The 20,912-nt window shown below is 31.4% G+C and overlaps 1 protein-coding gene across 8 annotated transcripts in view; it reads right to left on the bottom strand.

Annotated features, from left to right (window-relative positions):
• The window catches only part of LOC111043130 (oxidation resistance protein 1), a 171,229-nt gene that overhangs the window by 104,113 nt on the left and 46,204 nt on the right, over positions 1 to 20,912 (bottom strand). For 4 of the 8 annotated variants that reach the window (XM_022327984.1, XM_022328001.1, XM_022328009.1 and 1 more), the window contains exon 2: positions 19,939 to 20,687. The exons of 1 other annotated variant lie outside the window; for it this stretch is intronic. In XM_022327984.1, the coding sequence (XP_022183676.1) occupies positions 19,939 to 20,321 (383 nt within the window). In that variant the 5' untranslated portion in view covers positions 20,322 to 20,687. Of the gene's footprint in view, positions 1 to 4,754; positions 4,832 to 9,951; positions 10,136 to 19,938; positions 20,688 to 20,912 lie in introns of those variants that run through there. 3 more of the 8 variants (XM_022327993.1, XM_022328043.1, XM_022328028.1) reach the window with 3 other exon arrangements.

The following is a 20,912-nucleotide window of genomic DNA, read 5'->3' as shown; positions in this document are numbered from 1 at the left end:
TAAAAATAATGCTTCTACCGTACAAATATTCTCAGCCTTAATTATAATTTTAGGCATCGTAATGATGACTCAATGAGTTCAGTTCGACAGAAAACGACGGGAGGAAGAGAAAAAATCTCAGGTAGTGTTAATGATGTCTCACAGTAGGTACCTATACATATATATGTACATTATTTATCATATCTCTGTTGACCGCCGCCGCCGCGCAGCTGACTGCGAACGGTTACGCCGCGACGAGGCGCGCTTGCGCTGTTAAAATTGTTTGTACGAGAGAACGAGACGGACGGACGGACGGGAGAGAGAGAGAGAGAGAGAAAGAGAGAGATACTCGGGATCGAAAACACTATCGTTGCCGACGCGACCGTCCTTGACCTAGATTACGATAAAGCGAACCACTTGACGCGATATAACATATAAACCCTATGTACGTCGTTCACCGCGGATTCGGGATAGTCACCGTCGATCATAATATTATATTAAAATATATTACCGCATACTCTATATACTTATAGGTGAACACACACATATATTATTATGAGACAAACACTGTAGCCATGTCTGTGACTATAGGATTATTGATAGTTGCGGGGGCTATCGTTCTCAAAAACTCATGTTCAAAAGAAGCCGGAAGGGGCAAAGCCCCACACCACCATCACGAGAGTTTATTATATTATAGAAGTCACAGCGAGTCCCGCAGAATCAAAGTTGAAAATAAACCATGGTTGTTGACCAAGTGTTTATAAAATATTATCATCATCGATACATTCGTATTAGATAATTCTGTTTCTGTATATCATTGATTATGGCCAGTTCACTTAATATGTTTTGGGTCATCGATGTGCTGTCTATAATTTGTGTTTTGATTCTCCTCGTGAACAAACTCGTTATCATAGTTAATATTAATGTGTTATAAACATTTGTAAAATTATTGATTATTTAACACATAAAAAATCATAACAGTTTTTCTAATGCAAGGATATGGGATTTTAACCAGAATAGGCTAAGAAGTAAAAACTAATAGGTGGGCTGAAACGTCAATGGCTAAGGTTTTTTAGCCCCCTCTCCCTAGTTACCCCGATGTTACACTAGTACTGACCATCAGACTTGATGGTTATAGTCGAATTTTTCATGCACAATGCACATAAATATATTACATGCCTGTCAGTGATGCGCCATTAGGTGGAATGCACGAGAAACTTATTAAGAATAAATTGTAAAGAGAGTGCGCTTATATAATATAAAAAATCGTCGCTGTCATGCAAAAAGCAATTAAGTGAGAATACTTATGATTTAAAATTTGTAAAACTCAAAATAATTTTATTTGTTACATTTTATTTGGTCGCTTTTTGCATGACGTTTACTGAGTCGCTATGTGCTGCCATGGAAAAAGCAACCAATATAATGAAACACAGATAATGTAGTTACCTGTATAGGTACATTTAAAATTAAAAAATTAAATTATAAAAATGTTCACTAAACATCATTTTACATGTCGGCGACGAAACAAACGATAATATTATACCTATATACATGGTGATTTTGAGAGCAAAACGGTCGACTTCGGTATCGACCGTTGGTTTATTCTCATCATTGCAATCTACGCAAGTATAGGTAATTGTTATAGCGATGAGACATTGATTTTTCCGGACCGATTTTCGTCCATCACCGGTCACGGATCAAAACGAAGTCAAAACAATATTTGGAACGAGTCGACGAGACGAGGATACGGCAGCGACCGCCGAGGCTGGTTATCCCGTTCTAGTCGACTCATTATTATGATTAGTTTGAGTCTTTGAGAGAGTTTATCACAAATTAGTCGGTCATCGCGCGATCGCGATTCTCGTCACTCGACCACATCCACCGTCATCGTGATCGTCGGCGTCATCATCTCTATTCAGACGTATATTATTACTGTCGTGGCGAACCGTTCGAAAACAACCGACCGAGTTTTCACCGCAGTTTTGGGGTGGTCGGGAGGGGGGGGGACTGCGGTGTCTACAATAATCGCGGTGGTGATGACGATTATGACGGCGGTAATAATAAACGAGTGAGCGGCGCGATCCAAAGCAACGAAAATGTTTAACAATAATAATAATAATATTACTAGGTAGGTGCGAGTGGACGGAATCGACGTCGTGCAGGTCATCACGTAGACAACAGCGGAGAGAAGTAAAATAGTGCCTAGGCGCATTGTGTGGCCTGGGCGAGGCGTCGGCGATCTCTTGGTCAATGAAAACGGCATTCCCCGTCGTCATATGCGATAAATAATAATAATATAATATCACGTCATAAATTTTTTTATATTATTGTATTATTATTTCACAAAATAAACCGCTGGAGGTACACGATACGGGCACTGACACACGCGTGAGATTATTGTTTATGTTTTACCTCCGACCCGTTTTTCGATTAAAATTCAACAACCGTCTTTTTTTTTCTCATAATATATTATTCATATTGATTACATTCCATCGATTTACTAGGCTAATACTAGTTCCTTCCACTACTAACGTCCACTAACTAAATTACTGTTGTTATGATCGACACATTTCACCGAGACGACTGCTATGACACATATTGTCACATCAACCCCTGCAGCCATTCTCAACTCAGTTTGACGGATATAATAAATTATTGCCTACGGGTATTCTGCGGGGCGGTACCATTTTCCTTCTGAAAAAATGAGATATTACAGTTTTCTTTCGCCGTTAATTTTCCTAGAAAAAAAATGTACTTCGCATCCTAACTTTCAATTCGGGTCTATTTAAATTTCCTAAACAGGTTTTTTTTTGAACTAGAATCGTATGTACATTACTTCCTCCAAATATTGTAATCATATATTCATTTTTTTCAGTGTATTTCATTTTTTTGTTATTTTTAGGTCTAAATTATCATAAAAAACTTATAATTGACTATATTATATTTTATCACAATGGTTTTAATTTGAATTTATTAAGTAGGTACATATTTAATGTTTGCCTGTCCTTTAAAAATTATAAAGAACAATATTCTTGTAAATTTTAGGTATAGGTATCGATTCAAATTGATAAAGAAGTGGCAATTACATACTTATTTTTATGATGGAAGAAAACTGTATCAGTGAAAGGCAAAATAATCTAATCAATATCAAATAAAAAGTTATATTTTACTCAAATGTTCCGAAGCTGATTAATTTTTGTGTTTTAAAAATTAAACAGTACATTTATTAATTCGGAGGTATCACAATGTAACTCTATTAACCATAGAAATTAATACGCCCTAATATAAAACATTTTGGTTTTACATGATATTATTGAAACGGGAAATAAAATATTAACTTTCTTTTCATTGTTTTTTTTTTTTTTAATAATAATAAAGTTATAATAATATATATTGTTAATTGATAATTCAAACAATTATTGTGGCGGGAACTTTCAGCGCGCATAAAGAGCTCCCCTCTTTAGAATCCAGGACGTCCCCTCCCCCGGACATCAACCACTTACATTTGATTTAGTCTAACTCAAAATACAATTATTTTCCCATCAAACACAATAACGCCGCTTTAGGTGAGTTGTGCCATGATAACAATAATAACAATAATATAATGAAATTCATATTTGAACGGTTTTCCCTGAGGTTCTCGTGGCACTGCGGTTAGCTGGTATCTACGGACTATACTAAACCATATTATTCGACGAGGACGATAAATAAAATAGTACCATTTTATTTTGACCGCGTTCCGATGTACGTGGTCGTCGGACATGCTCGAATTGGAAGTCCGTGGCACGTCGAAAAAGGCGCAGTCGATCGACTTATTGTAGTTATTTATTACAGTGTATTTTTCACATATTTATATTAATATATATTATATTGGACGGAGTCAAAAATGATTTTAGTTTTTTTTCGTCATTTCAATTGATCATAAAACACTGCGACTTTAGTGCGAATCAGCACGGCGTGGTCAGTCGTTCTAAATGTCGTGCATTTATGTGATGTATAATAATATGTACTTTCACTGTAGCCCACGACAGACAATATTATTCTCTGCAATGGGTCGGACGTATATTATATTTTGATGAATGGTTCGAAAAAATATTATTACAACGAATTAAAGACGAGAACAATAAATTGAATTCTACTATCAATTAAAACGAGAAAAATTTCAATCGCCAAATAAACAAACAAATTGTATAGGCCAATATTTTCGTTTCATTAGGAGTTAGGACGCATTCTATGGCTTGCGTAAACACAGCCAAGTCTTATAGATAAACATTGCCATACTTAAATAACATTAGATAGTACGTAATAACAAATACTTAATACACATATGTACCTACTCGATTTGAATAACCGTTTGAAGTATTACTTACATAATATGGTTTTGTTTTTTTCTTAAAAAAAGATTTCCAATAAAACGATTATTTTTTCAATTTCAAACTTGTTAGCAAATATTTGGTAAACAACTAATGACAATTCAGGGCAATCACAATAGATAAGCCTTCAAAGTTCTAACGCTTGTTCAACAAGTACAAACATTGTATATTTTTACGACTCAAAACTGTAGACAGTGTGAGTGCATAGATTATGCCATTTGTTGGTTTAAAACTTGTATTATAATATGATTAGAAAAACAGTTTGGACTGACCGCAGGTTACAAAATGCGAACCTCACCGAGTGGTAAAGCTACTTGAAAATCTGTTTTGAAAACATGCGACCAATCGCAGAAAAACCTATAGGTAGGTATTCCTATTGTATATTCGTAACTCGATTCTTACCCAAAGTTAAGAAAACGTTGTCCAAAATACGAGCCATTAGAATTTGATTTCCTCTCGCACATCCCAAAAAAACATAAAAGAAAAAAACCGTTTGGTATACTTTACACGTGTTTACCGCACTCGAGGTTGGGTATACCTGGGTATACCTATACTATTATATAGGTACGTACGCGCGTATTATACCTTAACAATAAACGTTAAATAAACGAAACACGAATGCGCTGATGCACACAGTTCGCGGCCGACTGTCAAGAGAATTTAGCCGGCGTGTGTAATTCGTTGCTTGACAATGTCATGTTTTATTGCACGAGCGTGTTATTGTTCTGACATAAAACTGTACGTAACGAGTGCACAAATTAGCAAGGGGACAACTACAGCAAACCATATATAATAATATACGACTCGCCGGCTATCGGCTATAATGCGGCGGGGTACACCGTGTCGAATCGTCGAGGCCTGCCCGTGTGGGTCCTATACGACTCGAATAAATAACACGGTCGTACTATATGTATGTCGGGTATGCGTTTCAAAGCGATTCAAGCCGAAAGCTATTTGAATAATAATTAATATCATTATTAGAAAAAACTCGACGTTTTCGAAAAACTGTTCACTTGACAGTATCCACGATATTGTATTATATTGCAGAGGACTTAAATCGTGTACAGTTGTAAGGCATAAGTATAGGCGTCTCACATTGAGCAATACGAAATTGAGAGTCGAGTGGCTTTTAACGACGACCAAGGTACGTCTATAATAATTATATAGTAAAGTGATATAGATAAGAACGTTTATCTATCTCAATGTTTAGAACCCATAATATAAATATAATATACAATTATGCGATGCATACACATGACTACATGAGAAATAAGCAATTAATTTAATTCTATCATGTTATTGGTATATGATTACTAGCAGTTAGGGATAAATATGAGCTATAAATAGTCTCTTAAATATCCCTAAATATGTATATATGTATTAAAAATAGTTAATTTATTAAACTGATATACCAACCAATTTTAAATTATTTCTACGCGTGATTTAAGGACATTTATTTGAGTCTCGAAGGCCATAAAACAATTCACTTGATAATTAATCTATCAACACAGAAGTGTAATGATTTAGATTTCGTTAAAAAATTCAATCAAATTATTAACAATATGCAGTTGACAAATATTTAAAAGCATAATTATTATCCAATCAGTTAAGTTTTAAATAAGTGAAAATGAGGAAATATACTTATATCATATAGTCAAGTCCAAAAAAACTGTACAATATGCAAAAATATGCAAAATAAAGTTTTAAATTATGTTCTGTACTTTTATGTATCATGAAACTAATTTTAAGCTTACTCTGCTAAATTTTAAGTATCTTATATAATATACAACAAATATGAAAACTATATTATATTCAGTCCCTGATTACTATCATAGCCCATGGCCTTTGGTGGTGATAATAAAAATAAAAAATCCAAAGGCCGTGATAATCGGTCGAGGGTTGTCTATTATTTATTTTTTTTATGTCTATTTTTTAATTTGGGAGGGGGTGTGGAGGACAGGATAAACTATAATATAATATGATCACCCGACTTAATAAAAAACGATGTACCCACCTATATGATAATATTATCTGTTCACTGTTGTCCATATTATATGTCCTATGCGTACCAATCGATCTCGGCTTAAACGCAGTTTCATTCTAGTTAAATTACAAAGCGTGCCAATTAAAATGTCATTGGATCTAATTATCACCGAACACTGCACAATTTACGCAAGCAAAAGTCTGCAATATACACATTTATTACGTTTATTATATTATTTTGCATCATATATGTTGTAGAAGCGCAACCCATTTAATTTGTTTCCGAGCACCGAGTAGCCTAAGCTAGCCTATATTATATTATAATATATCAGCTATCGCAGGTATCGAAATCCGATACCTTTGTTGACCAACGATCAATCTGTCAAATTGCAAAATCGGACGACACTTTCGCAATCGCCATTATTAATACTCATGACGATAATCGGAATAAGATCGAGTGACGAGATGAAGATGAAGTCGTACGAAATAATATAATATAAACGGGACATTCATTATAATATGCGACGTACGTTTTTGTACACCACTGCAGCAGGGTGCCGAGTTTGCGGTTTCGGATCAATGTCGACTTTAATGTTATGTATTCTCAGCGGGCGCGGGTTTGAACTCAAACCGGATGTCACAATGTCCATTATATGCACGATTTTGCATAAATACATTTTTTTCCTATTATTTATACACAGGATACATCCACAAGCGCACACACACATTCGGATATTACATTTCCCCCGGAAGTTTTCCCGCCTCTTTTCGACTCGAAACAATAACAATCATATAATCATAATAATAATAATAAACAATATATCAAAAACAAAATACTGATGAGGTTCCTACGCTGTTATAATATTATTTTATCGATTTTTCTGCTATTAAAAGCCGAGTCGGCGGTTTGTAAAAATATCATATACATTTACGCTGATTTTGAAGATTTTAAATTAATCAAAAAATTGAAGAAAAAAACGTTAACCTATTATACAGCATTTTTTTCATAAACTGCAAAGGTTTTTAATTCTCAAGTAGAGTTCTCCGAAAATTAAATTCTTAAGAAGTATCCTTTGTGAACTCTCCTCTCGGCAATTCAAAATGTTTTGTGTTATTCTATGTTGTAAAATAATGCGCAATATAATTCGAATGAATTTATATTTATGTATGTATTCCCATAGCAATTCGTATAACTCTGTCCTGTCCTGTCCCGTAGTTGTTTTTAAGTTCATTACTATGTTATAAGGGCTACAGAAACATAAAAGAGATACATTACGTCAGAACTATGCGACGCTTTAAGTAAACGTATATGTTAAAAAAAAATGTCAAAACCATTTATTTAATCAATATTGTTGGTCATAAAATGTGTTGCTTACATTGTAAAGTTCTAAATCGAAATCTCATTGTTAAATTGAGAAAAAACTTCTAATATTTAAAACAATATGTTTAAATATAAGGAAATTAGAGATCATAATTTCGAGTATAGGCTATTTCAATGGAAGTGTGATTCGATGTTAGGTACACATTTAAAAGATTATCATTACGTTATTAAAAATGTTATTACCATCCACTTTTACAATTTTCCGACAAAAAAATGAAACAAGAACATTTTTACATAACAAATATATCAATTTATTTAAGTACTATTCAATATTCTAATTTTTTATTTAGTGGTTATCAATAAAAATAAACGACCCAAATATTTCTTTTTTTAGAGAAGTAGGCAATAACTTAAAATTTATAAATAAACCAACATTTTTTGAAAGGGTGCGTTATGGACTGAAATTAATCGATTTAACAATCTTTTACATATAAATAATTAATAAATAGTAACTAAAATTGGTCTAACTACAATCTAGATATTTCTAAAAATATGTGTGGTTAACTAATGGTGTTTGTAGTTGATGTTTAAAACTAAATATCAATAGTAAAAAACCAATATAATTTTCTTTTAGTTGACTATATAAATGTTAAATTAAAAACCAATTACAATACAATATTCATTAATTTGTTAATTTCTATACAATATACTAGATAAGCTAAATACAATTTTGAGAACTTTTTCGTATAAATTCACAACAATATAATTAATTTAAATCCAAAAATTTTAAACAACACGATATTAATTAATATTTTATCTATTTGTAGTGGTTGAGTGATAAATATATTATTACCTATGTTTAAACATTAACAAAAATGTTAAATACGTAAAAACATTTTCAAACCGTCACATTAATTACCTTACATTTATCTTTTTAATAATTCAATTTAATTTATACGACAACGCAATGACATATAATTATAAGTTCAAAGACAATTATATTGTAAAAAATAAAAATCGATGCATATGTTAAAGCGCTTTATTATTCAGTACAAAGACTTAAAATCGTGAATAAAGGTAAACACTAAACATATAATATATTAACTATTCATTTTTGAGAAATAATTTAACCTTATTCACGATGAGCCTAAGCCTATAATGAATTCCACAACACGAACTCAAATTCTTCGCGCAATTACTATTCTATAATTACTAGGTCGTGTACTCCACAGTCCACAGCCGTTTGACTATATAGTTCAATTTACACATAATTATTTTTAATTGAATTATGTGATATACGAACTCCATAATTAATCTAAGTCTTTATAAAATTATTATCATTCGTTGAACGCAATTTGACTTGTCGGTTGTGCGTATTATAATATATATTTCGCCTACATATTATGCATGAATAAAATCACGACTGCAAATAATCGACTAAATAGTAACGTCGAGTGACTGTAGTCTGCGACCGTTTTGCACGCGAGACAAACATCGCAACACTTTACAGTAACAATAACGTTAAAAGCACCCGCCGCCGCGGCCGGCTCACGCGCTCGCCACTCGGAGGTGGAAAATGTTTCGAAAAACTCGAGTAGTGCCAGACGGAAAAAGTAATTTACAGATTCGCCCGTTATAATAATAATGCGGGGCGGTCATTATTGTGCGCCGTCAACTTGTGCGATGAATTTAAATTAAGCTCGTTTAAAATATATGTATAGGAATAGGTTTTCCGGCAAAAGTCGTGACGTTCAAAAGAACCGTTTGAGGTCACAATAACACTCGCAACAACTGCAGGCGAGATGAATAATAATACTCGTAATGTGCGTGCGCGCGTGGAAATTGGAAACGACACATGTCTGTTAATAATTAGCCGTACATGCGCCACAGCTGACAAATGACAATTATTATTGCATTGTTGTAATATTTTTTTTTGTTTTGTGTTCATCTCACGGTTTTTATGTATGTTTTTTCCCCCCGAAACATATACCACGTACCCGAGCGCCTCCCGCCACCCATTCAATAACAGCGAAAACTAGTCCAACGAGGAGGAGCTGCGGACGAATTAAAACCGGCTAGAAAAATATTACTCGACTGTGCCTGCAGCAGCAGCAGCAGTTAGAAATAGTCTCATATTATAATATACTATTATTATTATACGTGTATATAGATTTAGGTATGCGCGTATGACTTGCAGCTATGCCCACTACAAAAGTGTACCTATTATACCTATGAGTGTATAAGGCGATCGATTTTTTAAATATTTTTCTCTTCTCGCGTGCGAATTTACTTTACCTTTTCAACAACTTGTCCAATCTTATCATATTGACCAAATGGCGAGCTCGGAAACACTAAGGAAATTCGTCGGAATTGCCGAACATGCTTCACGTCAGTCACACTAGGATATACTGGGACCGATTGGCGATCGGCTGCTTATCCGTTGGTTTTTAATGGCACACTCGACTTACAGCTATAGTACTTGGGCGAACACACGCGTTTACGGTGCAGATATCATGTACGAGTAGGTACGGTGTATGCGACCGAACTGAATTCGAACGGTTTTCCACAGCTCATTTTCCTTATCGCGAGCGCATTAGTCCCGTTGCTATAAAAGTCGCGACACATTACAACGTTACGCATGTCAATCATGTAAATTTTGTACCCAAAGTGGCGCATCCGAAGCTCGACCGAAGAAGGAGGACGATGGGAGGGGGGAGAGCGATTAAAAGGTTTAAAACGACTCTCGACGTGTGCCCCCCTCCAAGGAACAGGTGGTTATGTAATCTACTTCTTGAATTTTTTTTTATTGTAGCTCGAAAGTGAATAGTGATGTTTATTTTTTAATTGATTTAATGCTTATTTGATAATAATAAATCGTATTATTATAGATACAATTAAAAATAAATAAAGCATCGATGACAAACTCCCAAGGGGGAGAGATCACTTCACTCAATTCATCGAAGTTATTCTCAAATATGCACCTACCACAGACCACCGATGGATTGAGAAAATATGCGAGTAAATCCTCATGAAGACAAATAGCTAACATCAGAATTAGATAGAGATATAGATATATATAGCTGTACTTATATTATACGCATATCACATATATACAGGTATAGTACACGATTCACCAAAGTAATTTCTTTATATTTAAAACCCGAGTGATAATAATATATTAAAAAATGATTTGTAATTCAACGTTTTTCAAAATGTCTTCACCTTTTTAGACACATATTAGTGTCTGTTACTTTTAGAAGTAACCAGGTACATAATGACCTGAGTGAGCCTAAATGTTATATTACATGCATATGTATACGACCATCATATTGTACCATTTATTGTGTTAATAAAAGTATAAAACATGTACTATAATATTATATTGTACTAAATACCTACGATTTCACAACACGAAATGTGCGTTTAGAATTAATAGTCATCGAGTAATTACTAAACACATAAGTCATAACTAACATATATAGTTTAAAAGTGCACAACAATATATTGAATGCTCTATAGAAATTATATCAACATTCTAATCCGCGATAAGTGGTGGACTAAATAAATTAAACGATAGCAAGATTAAACTAATATAGAAACGGACGAAAGTTACCGGGGGTTAATATATTTTTAATAGAATAAAATTAAGTAAAGACCCTTTTTATGAATTTACTTTAAACTTATATTATTTAAATCGATATAATATATAAAATATCTGTTTCAACTTATTGTTTGAACATATTGACAGGGGTAAAGCTTGTGGTAAGTTTTTAATTAATTAACCTCTGTTATTTTTTAAAACGATAAGTCTCTTATAGAAGTGTATTATATACTTCCAACTCGTGAAGTCGTGACAACGCTGATATAATGATTGATTAACTAAATAATTTCGTTAATTTATATTACTTTTGAGCTTAAAACGGATAATTTATACAAACATTTTATGCAAATGTTGACAAAAATTGAAGGGTATTAAAAATTGCGCATTAAATTTAACAATAGCAATAATCTTTTTAAGTAGGTATGCACTTATACAAATAATATCATCTAACTCTTAGGAGCAATATGTCTTGTAAATAAAAGGTTTCACTGATTGTCTAGAGTGTGTTAAATTTTTTTTTAAGAAACTAATTTCAATATCAAATTATTTATACGCAATAGGAATATTAAATATCATTATTATAATAATTGCCTCATAATCACAGAAATGTAACCAAACGTATTTCAAAGCTCATTTAACCAGCTTTAGATGAATTATAATTCTGAACAACTTCAAGTTGTATACTCAAAATCAAATGTTTATAAAATGTTGTATACATTTTAGATAAATAAATCACTTATAAATCATAACCTTAGAAACGCTCCTTATTAGTAATATGAATGTAAATATGGGTGTCAAAAGTCAATGATCTGTATAATACTATAATAAGTATTAATAAATAATAATGTATTATATTAAATTATTTTGTATCTATTAAATTGTCTAGCTTGAATGTTATTAATGATTATATTAGTGTTGTAATACAGTTACTAGCAAAACTTAGGGCAACATTTCAGAGTAAAATAATGCACTTTTAATTTTTGAAATTACTTTTTATGTTATTTGTAAAAAAGAACTAAAAAATAAAATAATAATAATAGTTGTGTAGATAATATATTGTAATATGTTATAGACATAATGTAGTAGCTAATTTAATTTACATATAAATAATATTGTATCATACTATCATACTATATTTTAATATACAAACGTATTATATAAATTGGTATAGAAGTTATATGAAGTATTTTTGTATTATGATTATTTCTTCAACTAAATTGGTATAGTTAATTTCAATATATTAATTATGATGAACATAATAAATAAGCCCTATATACGTGTGGGGTTTATTAATCATGTATATACCTACATTCATTAATCCACCGTCCTTGCCAATTTAAACCACCAAGCATTTACAGTAGTGTTATTAATGAAAAACGTTGAGAGCCATCTTCAAAAATACTGAAGTAAACACTTAATATGTATAAAAAATAAAAATACTTTTACTTAATTTAGTGAGAATGTAATATGATAACAATTCAACGTACAATTATAATTGCACTAGGTACTAAAATATAAACTCTCCTCGTTGAAAATAATATGATTTGGTACTTATATACACAAACTATCTCATGACAAACTGACAAAGTCTCTTCACTGGAATGTCTCTTCATTCTCTCTATTTGCGTAACTCATTATTTTTAAACTGTACTTATTCTTCAGGATATTAATGAGTGTAATTATTATGTAACAGATTGCTTGAATAACTTTAAAAAAATATACCAACTTAATACATCAGTTTCAATAATGTTAAAATAAAAGAGTTTGGTCAGTTAACATTATTTAAGTATTTAAGTGTTGTAGCCAAAAGTAAAAATTCTCAGTACTTTTCAAAATTATCAGGAAAAACTGGTCATTTTAAGGGAAATTAGTTTTTAACACGATCGATTTTACTGATCGTAGACACTTGAAGTATTTAGGTACTAAACACTTAAATTATTATTTTTTTAGGCATGACATAATTTTCGAAATATTTTATTTTATAATTTTACCTATAACAAAGTGTAAAAAATGTTAATGCGTAGAAGAAATTTAACTTAATTTTAAATAGCCTTAAAACCTCATAAAAACCGTACCTATACTGTATAAAAGGATCAAAAAATCAAGTCGGTGGGAGGATATACTGTCGGACATGATTACTGCGAGGGATTCACGAGTAGCCGACCGGTGTCTTGGATTTGTTCCAAAACATATACGCCCAAGTTATCCACATTTTCAGTGTTCAGATTAACCACGCGGTTTAGAAAAGAAAAACAATTTGTCTCATTTAACGTCCGCCCCAAAAACACACAGCCTTCACATATTGTACTACGCATATTTTGTTATGCATTTAATGATAATAAATTTCAGTTTATACCTACACTAAATCATAATATTCCTATGAACATTTAGAACAAAATAATGATTTAACAACCAAATGATATAATTTTTGTGAAGTATAAGTAGATACTCATGTAATCAATAAATACATTTAATCAAGCGTCCAAATTCCCACAAATGCTTATTACTCCTTTTATATTATTTAAGCGTATAAAGTAATTTTAAATTTATGAAACCAAGTATATTAAAACTAGTACATATAATTATGAATTTCTACGTTTTAATTTACTCATTTGTTATGTTGGTAAAGTTTTTATTTAAAATCCTTTTTTTAGATGGAAACAATGGAAATAATTTTATTTTCATAATAGGGTTTAAATTACAACTATTAACTTCTCGACTGTTTTATATATTAAAATATCGTAAAAAAACATTTGAATAATTACTTCCGAGTCACTATTAAATAGACCAAGAGAATAATATTCGGGTACCAAATTTTTGTCAACTTTTAAGTACCTATATTTTATACCCACTACACTAATATGGTACTTATTATAATATTTCTATTATTTAATATCATGCACCTTTTTATTTTGTTTGTTTTGTTAAGTTAATTAATTCTATTAATATCATCGTGATTTACTCAGTGTATGTAAACAAAATTAGGCTCAGAAACCATCGCTTATTCATATATACCTTAATACCTAATATGCTGCCAGGGTTATATTTTACGATTACTTCTTTAACAATCGCATGACTATACTATCAATACACGTATTATGCCGCATCTACCCATTATATTTTATTTCCTGTTACGACAAATATGATAAGATTTCAAGGAAAAATACACGAAGCTTCCGTCTGCAGGCAAATGTAGTTAGCAGAGTAAAATTCAGAGTTTATAATGTTTGTATACTATGTTATGTTCTTTAAATAATATAATTTAATTTTAAGAGCTTGAAATTAAAATACATCTATAATAATAAATAAGTTTTATGTTTCCGGATGTCTATACATTTGTCTACCTACATTCCTTGTGACCTCCAATATGTCACATAAACTAAACCGAAATAACAATAATAATCGTAAACTCTATCTATCCATCGTGACTTTATCTATACTACACTTCATGCTCCTATGTCTTATACTCTTATGTTATGTTAGTCTGAATTTTACTTATTATATTTTAAACGAGGCAGCAGCATATCTTAGAAATGTATTGTTGAACTTAAAGGTGTTAGATAAATCACTCAACTGATTAAAAAATAAAACTTTTGACTTTGTCTAAAACTACAGTAGGTACGCTATATTAAACAACAAACCATATAAATTAAACTAATGGTCGATAGGTACAAAGAGGTAAATTTGCATGTAGGTAATTGCTTGTACTTAAAAAGTTAAAACCGTATTCTGTCCACAGACTATACGTTTGATTCAATATGTACTTTTGGTTTTGTTGTAACTGATAAATTATAATACTATACCCATATTAGTTGGTATAATCTTCATTACTGAAGGTACTATCATAAAAAATATTTACGATAATAGTCAATGGGAGTCAAAACAATATGATATCTTATATAAGGGTATTTTCTTCTTGTCAGAATGAACAGTTATGTTTTTTTTCTTAAAATACATAAGATATCAAGTTCCAGACACATGAACGCAAACAATGGTATTCGAAATTTAATAAATGGTCTTTTGAATAAGTTTTTATGAAATAGAAATGTAACTTTTACAACGTCACTGCAGTGAAATATTCAAGTAAAGAGTATTTCAAAGTCGGAGCTCTTAGCGCAATAAAAGAACAGAACAATAATGTTACTACGAAAGTCTACAAAACCTATACACAACTTGACATAATGTTTCATGAATAAAACTGAGTACAACCAAATCGTTTGGCAAGAAAGAACCAGTCAGAACGATTACTTTACTCTCAACTATAATAATGATTTGGAATAATCGTAGTCAAACAGAATGCTCGTGATTTCGTTTTTCTAATATTCATAATATATCAAGTACGAAGTATAGAACGTCAACTACCGCGATATAATCAAAACATTGATTCAAGTATGCTTGTAGTTTGTAGTCACTAGTAGTCTAGTGTATAAGTTTTATTATCCTCAGATTTATAATTTATCATATAAAGAAATCATAACTAACTACAGCTGACAATCGACAATTGCATAAAATACACGGCACTATGAAAGTGTACTATGTACCTATAAATGGACAACACAATGATTTTACAGATAATTATAAAATAATTATAAATTAATTGAACTCCAAATGACTCAAATTAATTATATATTTAAATTATTTTGCGGTACAAAAATTAATTCAGTTTCAAGGTTTTTGTAAAATTATATAGATATGACCGATTTATGAAAATTAAAAAGAAATTTAAATATTTAATAGTAAATTGTTTAGATTATTGACGTCAGTTTACATTAGATGTTGTAAAATAATTATAATTATAAATATTACATATTCATAAATGTAAAAAAACAAAAAACTAACAAGTAACAATAATACGACACTGAGAAATAAAAATGTATTGTTGCATAACATACTATTCAAAAAAGATGAATACTAACTTTGTTTTAATCCACCTAATGCGTTTCTTCGAGTATTATATATATTTATTGTTTGTTTTTATTTTATACCGAAACCACATTGCGTAAATATGGGTTGGGCTTCTCATCATCACATACGGAAAAACGAATAAAATAAAATAAAAGTTACTGTAATAATCAAATAATAATGAACCATTCAACGGGGATCAAAAGAACAGATTTTTCTACGGCTCATAACACCTTAAATAGAATGTGTACTTAAGAAGGCGCGACTATAAAAATGTAAGTATCGTATACGTTAGTTCTAAATCGTCATTTAGATATACACAGATAAACGTAACACTATTGCAGGTCCAAGGCTAAATTTACCCTAATAGCTGAGTAAATATATAGGTCAAGGATTTAAGGACGATCAAAATAAATGGACAAGACAAAAGTTTCAGCAAAGAAAAATAAATAGCAACCAAATCATTTTTTTGTGGTCAGATGCACGACCGATAACAATCGATAAGAAGATTGTGTATTTCAATAATTTTTGAAGAATTCGACTTTCAATCACTGACGATTACCATAAAAGTTGATTTCATTTTAAACCAATTTAAAACTACCTACAAAAAGAGAATTTATTCAATAACAATATTTTCATGACTTCGTGCCACAAGGAGAATTGCAAAACGCCATAATAACCAATAAAATTTAAGCCACTGCAATGTCCAGTAAAGGGGCGATACCCATATAATATCTTAAAAAAATATTTATTGCAAAAATAAACCCTAAATTATTTTATTAATAATTTCCATTAAAATTACAACATAATCATATATTATATGATGTAACGAATAAATAATAAAAGCAAAAACATTGTACTTGTTTCACTGTCAAATACATAAAAATCAACCATGAACATAATATAATATTAGAAATATTATGACCCCTTTACAACAACCAGTTTTTATTTTAAAAATAAATTCTATAAATGTATTTTTTAATTACCAATCAAATGACATGCCTAATTCAAGTTTTGTTTGTAAAATACATGTTTTTTTAGTAGGTACCTACTATATTTTTACCATTATTATTTATTAGAAACATATTTAAATTAAATTTTTTATTAATTAAAAGATTAAGTTTGTATGGGATAAGGATAAAAAAATAAATAATTGTGTAACTAAAATTTTTGAAAAATCATATTTCTTGAAGAAAAAAATGCTTAATTGAAATATTATTCGTAATATTTTGATTAATAAAGAAATTAAACTGACTGAATCAAGATCAGCATCTATGCTGATATCAACAAACCTAACACATAATAAAATGCATAGTGTAGGTTATCATTTGTTGTCACATCTGTTTGCGAGGAACAGGTTAACATACAATGTAGGATACTAGGATTGTATACATTTGTACAACTATATGATTTAAGTAGTGCTCTTGATGAAAATTACATCAGTATTAATATTATTGTAATTATCCTCAGCAGTATGGTAAACTACAATAGAATGATTTACTTTCACCCACTCTATTATATTTCTTACACTACATAATTTATTTTATCAAGATTGTTTTTCACTGCTGACCTGTGAATGGTCACATACAATGTAGGTACGTACATGTTAACCATGCATTCAAGAATTGTTGTTTGATAATATTATTTTTAATAATAAAATATGGAGAAAGGCGAATGATAACAAATTGCAATTATTTAAATGATATAAATTTATATTATACCAATAAAAACATACATATTAGAAATCAATTGAAGGTGGGTAACAATGAAGCTTTTCATGACTATAGAAAGTAATAAGAAACCAAAAAATTATAAGTTATATATAAGAAATAACAAATAATTATAAATAATTTATTAGAACAAAAATCAAAATGTTCTGAATTTTTTTCTATATTTCTATTATAATGTCATAAGCCCGCAGATAATGCATACACTATATTGTTTTATTCTAAATTATCAACATAATAATTATTCTATACTAGAAGAAGTGTATTTGATAACATTTTTCTAAGTTCCATTATTTTTTTTTAGCCAAAAATTATGTTTAAATTCACCAATAGACCGTTTAAAATATGGAAATGTAGGTAAAAAATTCTCGTTTAGCTTCGTGATTCGTAAAAATAATACAAATTCAATATTCTAAAAAACGAACACTAAAATAAAATGTTGTATACCAGCCAACGTTCCACAAAAAAAACATTATTTTGAATATTATTATAATATGTACGTGAAATAACTCAGCAAAGACTACTATAATATGTTTACACTGTTTACAGTTTACCTGATAATATATTGATCGATATATATATCCGGTAGGGCTGTAACTATATGTATTGATATAAAATAACATTTCCTCCCATGAAGTCATATCTCAACATTTAATATGACTACAAGCAACCATCAACATCTACCCATTCAAGACAAAAATTTAATTTTAGTTCACAACTAATTTAAGTGAATTCCGAAAAAAAGCACTACCATTTAAACAAAAATACATTTATTTTAAAATATTTAAAATTTTACATAAATTATGCGTAATACATGTTACGCATACCTTAAGTATTTAATAACATGATTATCAGAACACAACTACTATTGTCCGTAAAATTAATTTTACATAAATTAATTTTTTTCGTCCAAGTATAAAAATACTCTTATTAACCACACCTAATATTCGTCGGTTTATCTAATACCATTTCAGACTCAAGTATTACAATAATAATGAATTTTTCATTTTGGTTGTCGTACTTGCCGACCAACAGCAGCGATATTATAGAACAAGCGGGATTTTTTTTTAACGCCGTTCGTCCTATATCCCATTTCTATTTTCTATGTAATTTTCTCCGAGAAACAGACATTGAGCTTAGTATAATACTATATTTAATAATATAAATGTATACCATTCATACGCATCTATGTAGGAACAAAAACAAAACGCCGTTAACGCTGAGAGAGGTGTAAAAACACTAAAAAAAGCTATGTAAAGCTATATTTTATTTTTGAGCTCTTGTGTGAAGGTCATGAGAAAGAGTAGGGTGGAAACCATACATGAAAGTACTGCATTATTTACGTTTTACCCTCGCCAAAAGTTTCCTGCGGGGATACCTCGCGGTACCTAGCAACTATACTTTTTATGGAATATGTATCTACTACCTAAGCCTTAAGAGGACATCGCATCCGCATATTATGTTGCCAATTTCTGCAGCGTCTTACAAACGTACGATATAGCACAATTATTATGTTCAGCAGTTTCAATTTTGTATAGTGACATTTAATAATATATAGAGTTACCTGACCTGGGATTAAATTTGAAGGTACCTAAGGACGTTATTTGTATTTTTTGGAGGGTTTTCTTTTACTATACTTTAATTTTTAAGCAAGTTATGAGTATGTAAAGTATTTCAATTTATAAATTCTCGTAAAAAAATTGCTTAAAAATTAAAAATCGTAAAAACTCCATCATGTTCTTATATCTCTAAGGTTGTTAATAAATCAATATTCACTCAATTATTAAAGCAGGTTACTATACAAAATCGTAACTGCTTAAAACAAATTTAGAACCTAACCTACACTTTATATTTGTTAGACTGAGACCATTTGACTTTACTATAATAGTAAAAGTTTACACTCGCAGTACCCCCATATCCTCAGAACAGCATCTTAGGACTTAGGGTAATCGGTTCTCGCCGAGTGTCATAAAAGGCAGCGAAGGCATATTTTTTTCTTTCACATGTAACTATTTTATTGATATAATTATTTTATAATTAGTAATTATTTACCGGGCCCAATTATCATGCGCGAAGATGTTCCACCAGCTGGGTCGTTTGGACTTGTAGTAAGCCGACTCGCGAGCGCTGGTGTCCAGCTGTTCGGCGTCGGGTATGGGTGACAGCACGGACACGCTCTTTCGGCGCTTCTTGTCCAGTCGCCCCATTTGCCACGACTTACGGCGGTTCCTGCGCTCCGGCGGCGACATGGGCGGTGACATTGGCGGCTTACCTCCCCCTCCGCCACCGCTGTCTTCGCCTCTTCCGCAGTCCTCGGTGGTCTCCTGCAGGATGGCCAGGCCACCGTTCCATTTATTCTTCTTTGGTGAGTCCTCCTCGACGTTATTATTAGTGCACGATTCGGCCGTAGCCGAAGATATGTAAAGGTCTTCCATTTTCCTGTATGAACCCACCGCGGACGTGGTGAACGCGCAGGCGCGCCCGCTCGGGCGACTAACGGCTAACTCGGCGATTTTGACGGCACGAAGACCGGCTGGCCGGACGAGCGGATGGTCGGACGGAGGGACGGTGTAAATTATATAATAATAATGTAATATAATACATGCACGAGCGGTACACTATGGTATAATAATGGTATAACGGGTTAAGGCGCGCAGGCGCGTCCGAACGGCGTTATAGCATAACTGTGACAAGACAATCGGTGTGCTCTCCGAACGGTGTGTGCGCAACGCGTGCATAAAGTTTTCCGGTCTAGGGTTACAGAGTAGTGTATCGACTACCGAAAAAAGCTGCACTCGAATCTACAAACAAAAAACCGATGATATAATATTATTTTATAATCATCGTTAATAGAAACAACAATGTGTTTCCAACCTCACAGAGACGTACGAATACCTTAAATGATATAATATATTATGTATACCCATATATATACGGTATATGACTGCAAGTGGTGCGATAAACAAGAATTTCATATATATAATTGGTACAAACGAATACAAGACAAAAACAATAAAAAATAATAA

The sequence above is a fragment of the Myzus persicae genome, unplaced genomic scaffold (assembly GCF_001856785.1).
Source record: "Myzus persicae strain clone G006 unplaced genomic scaffold, MPER_G0061.0, whole genome shotgun sequence".
Taxonomy (NCBI): Eukaryota; Metazoa; Arthropoda; class Insecta; order Hemiptera; family Aphididae; genus Myzus; species Myzus persicae.
This window is presented reverse-complemented; position numbering and strand designations above follow the sequence as displayed.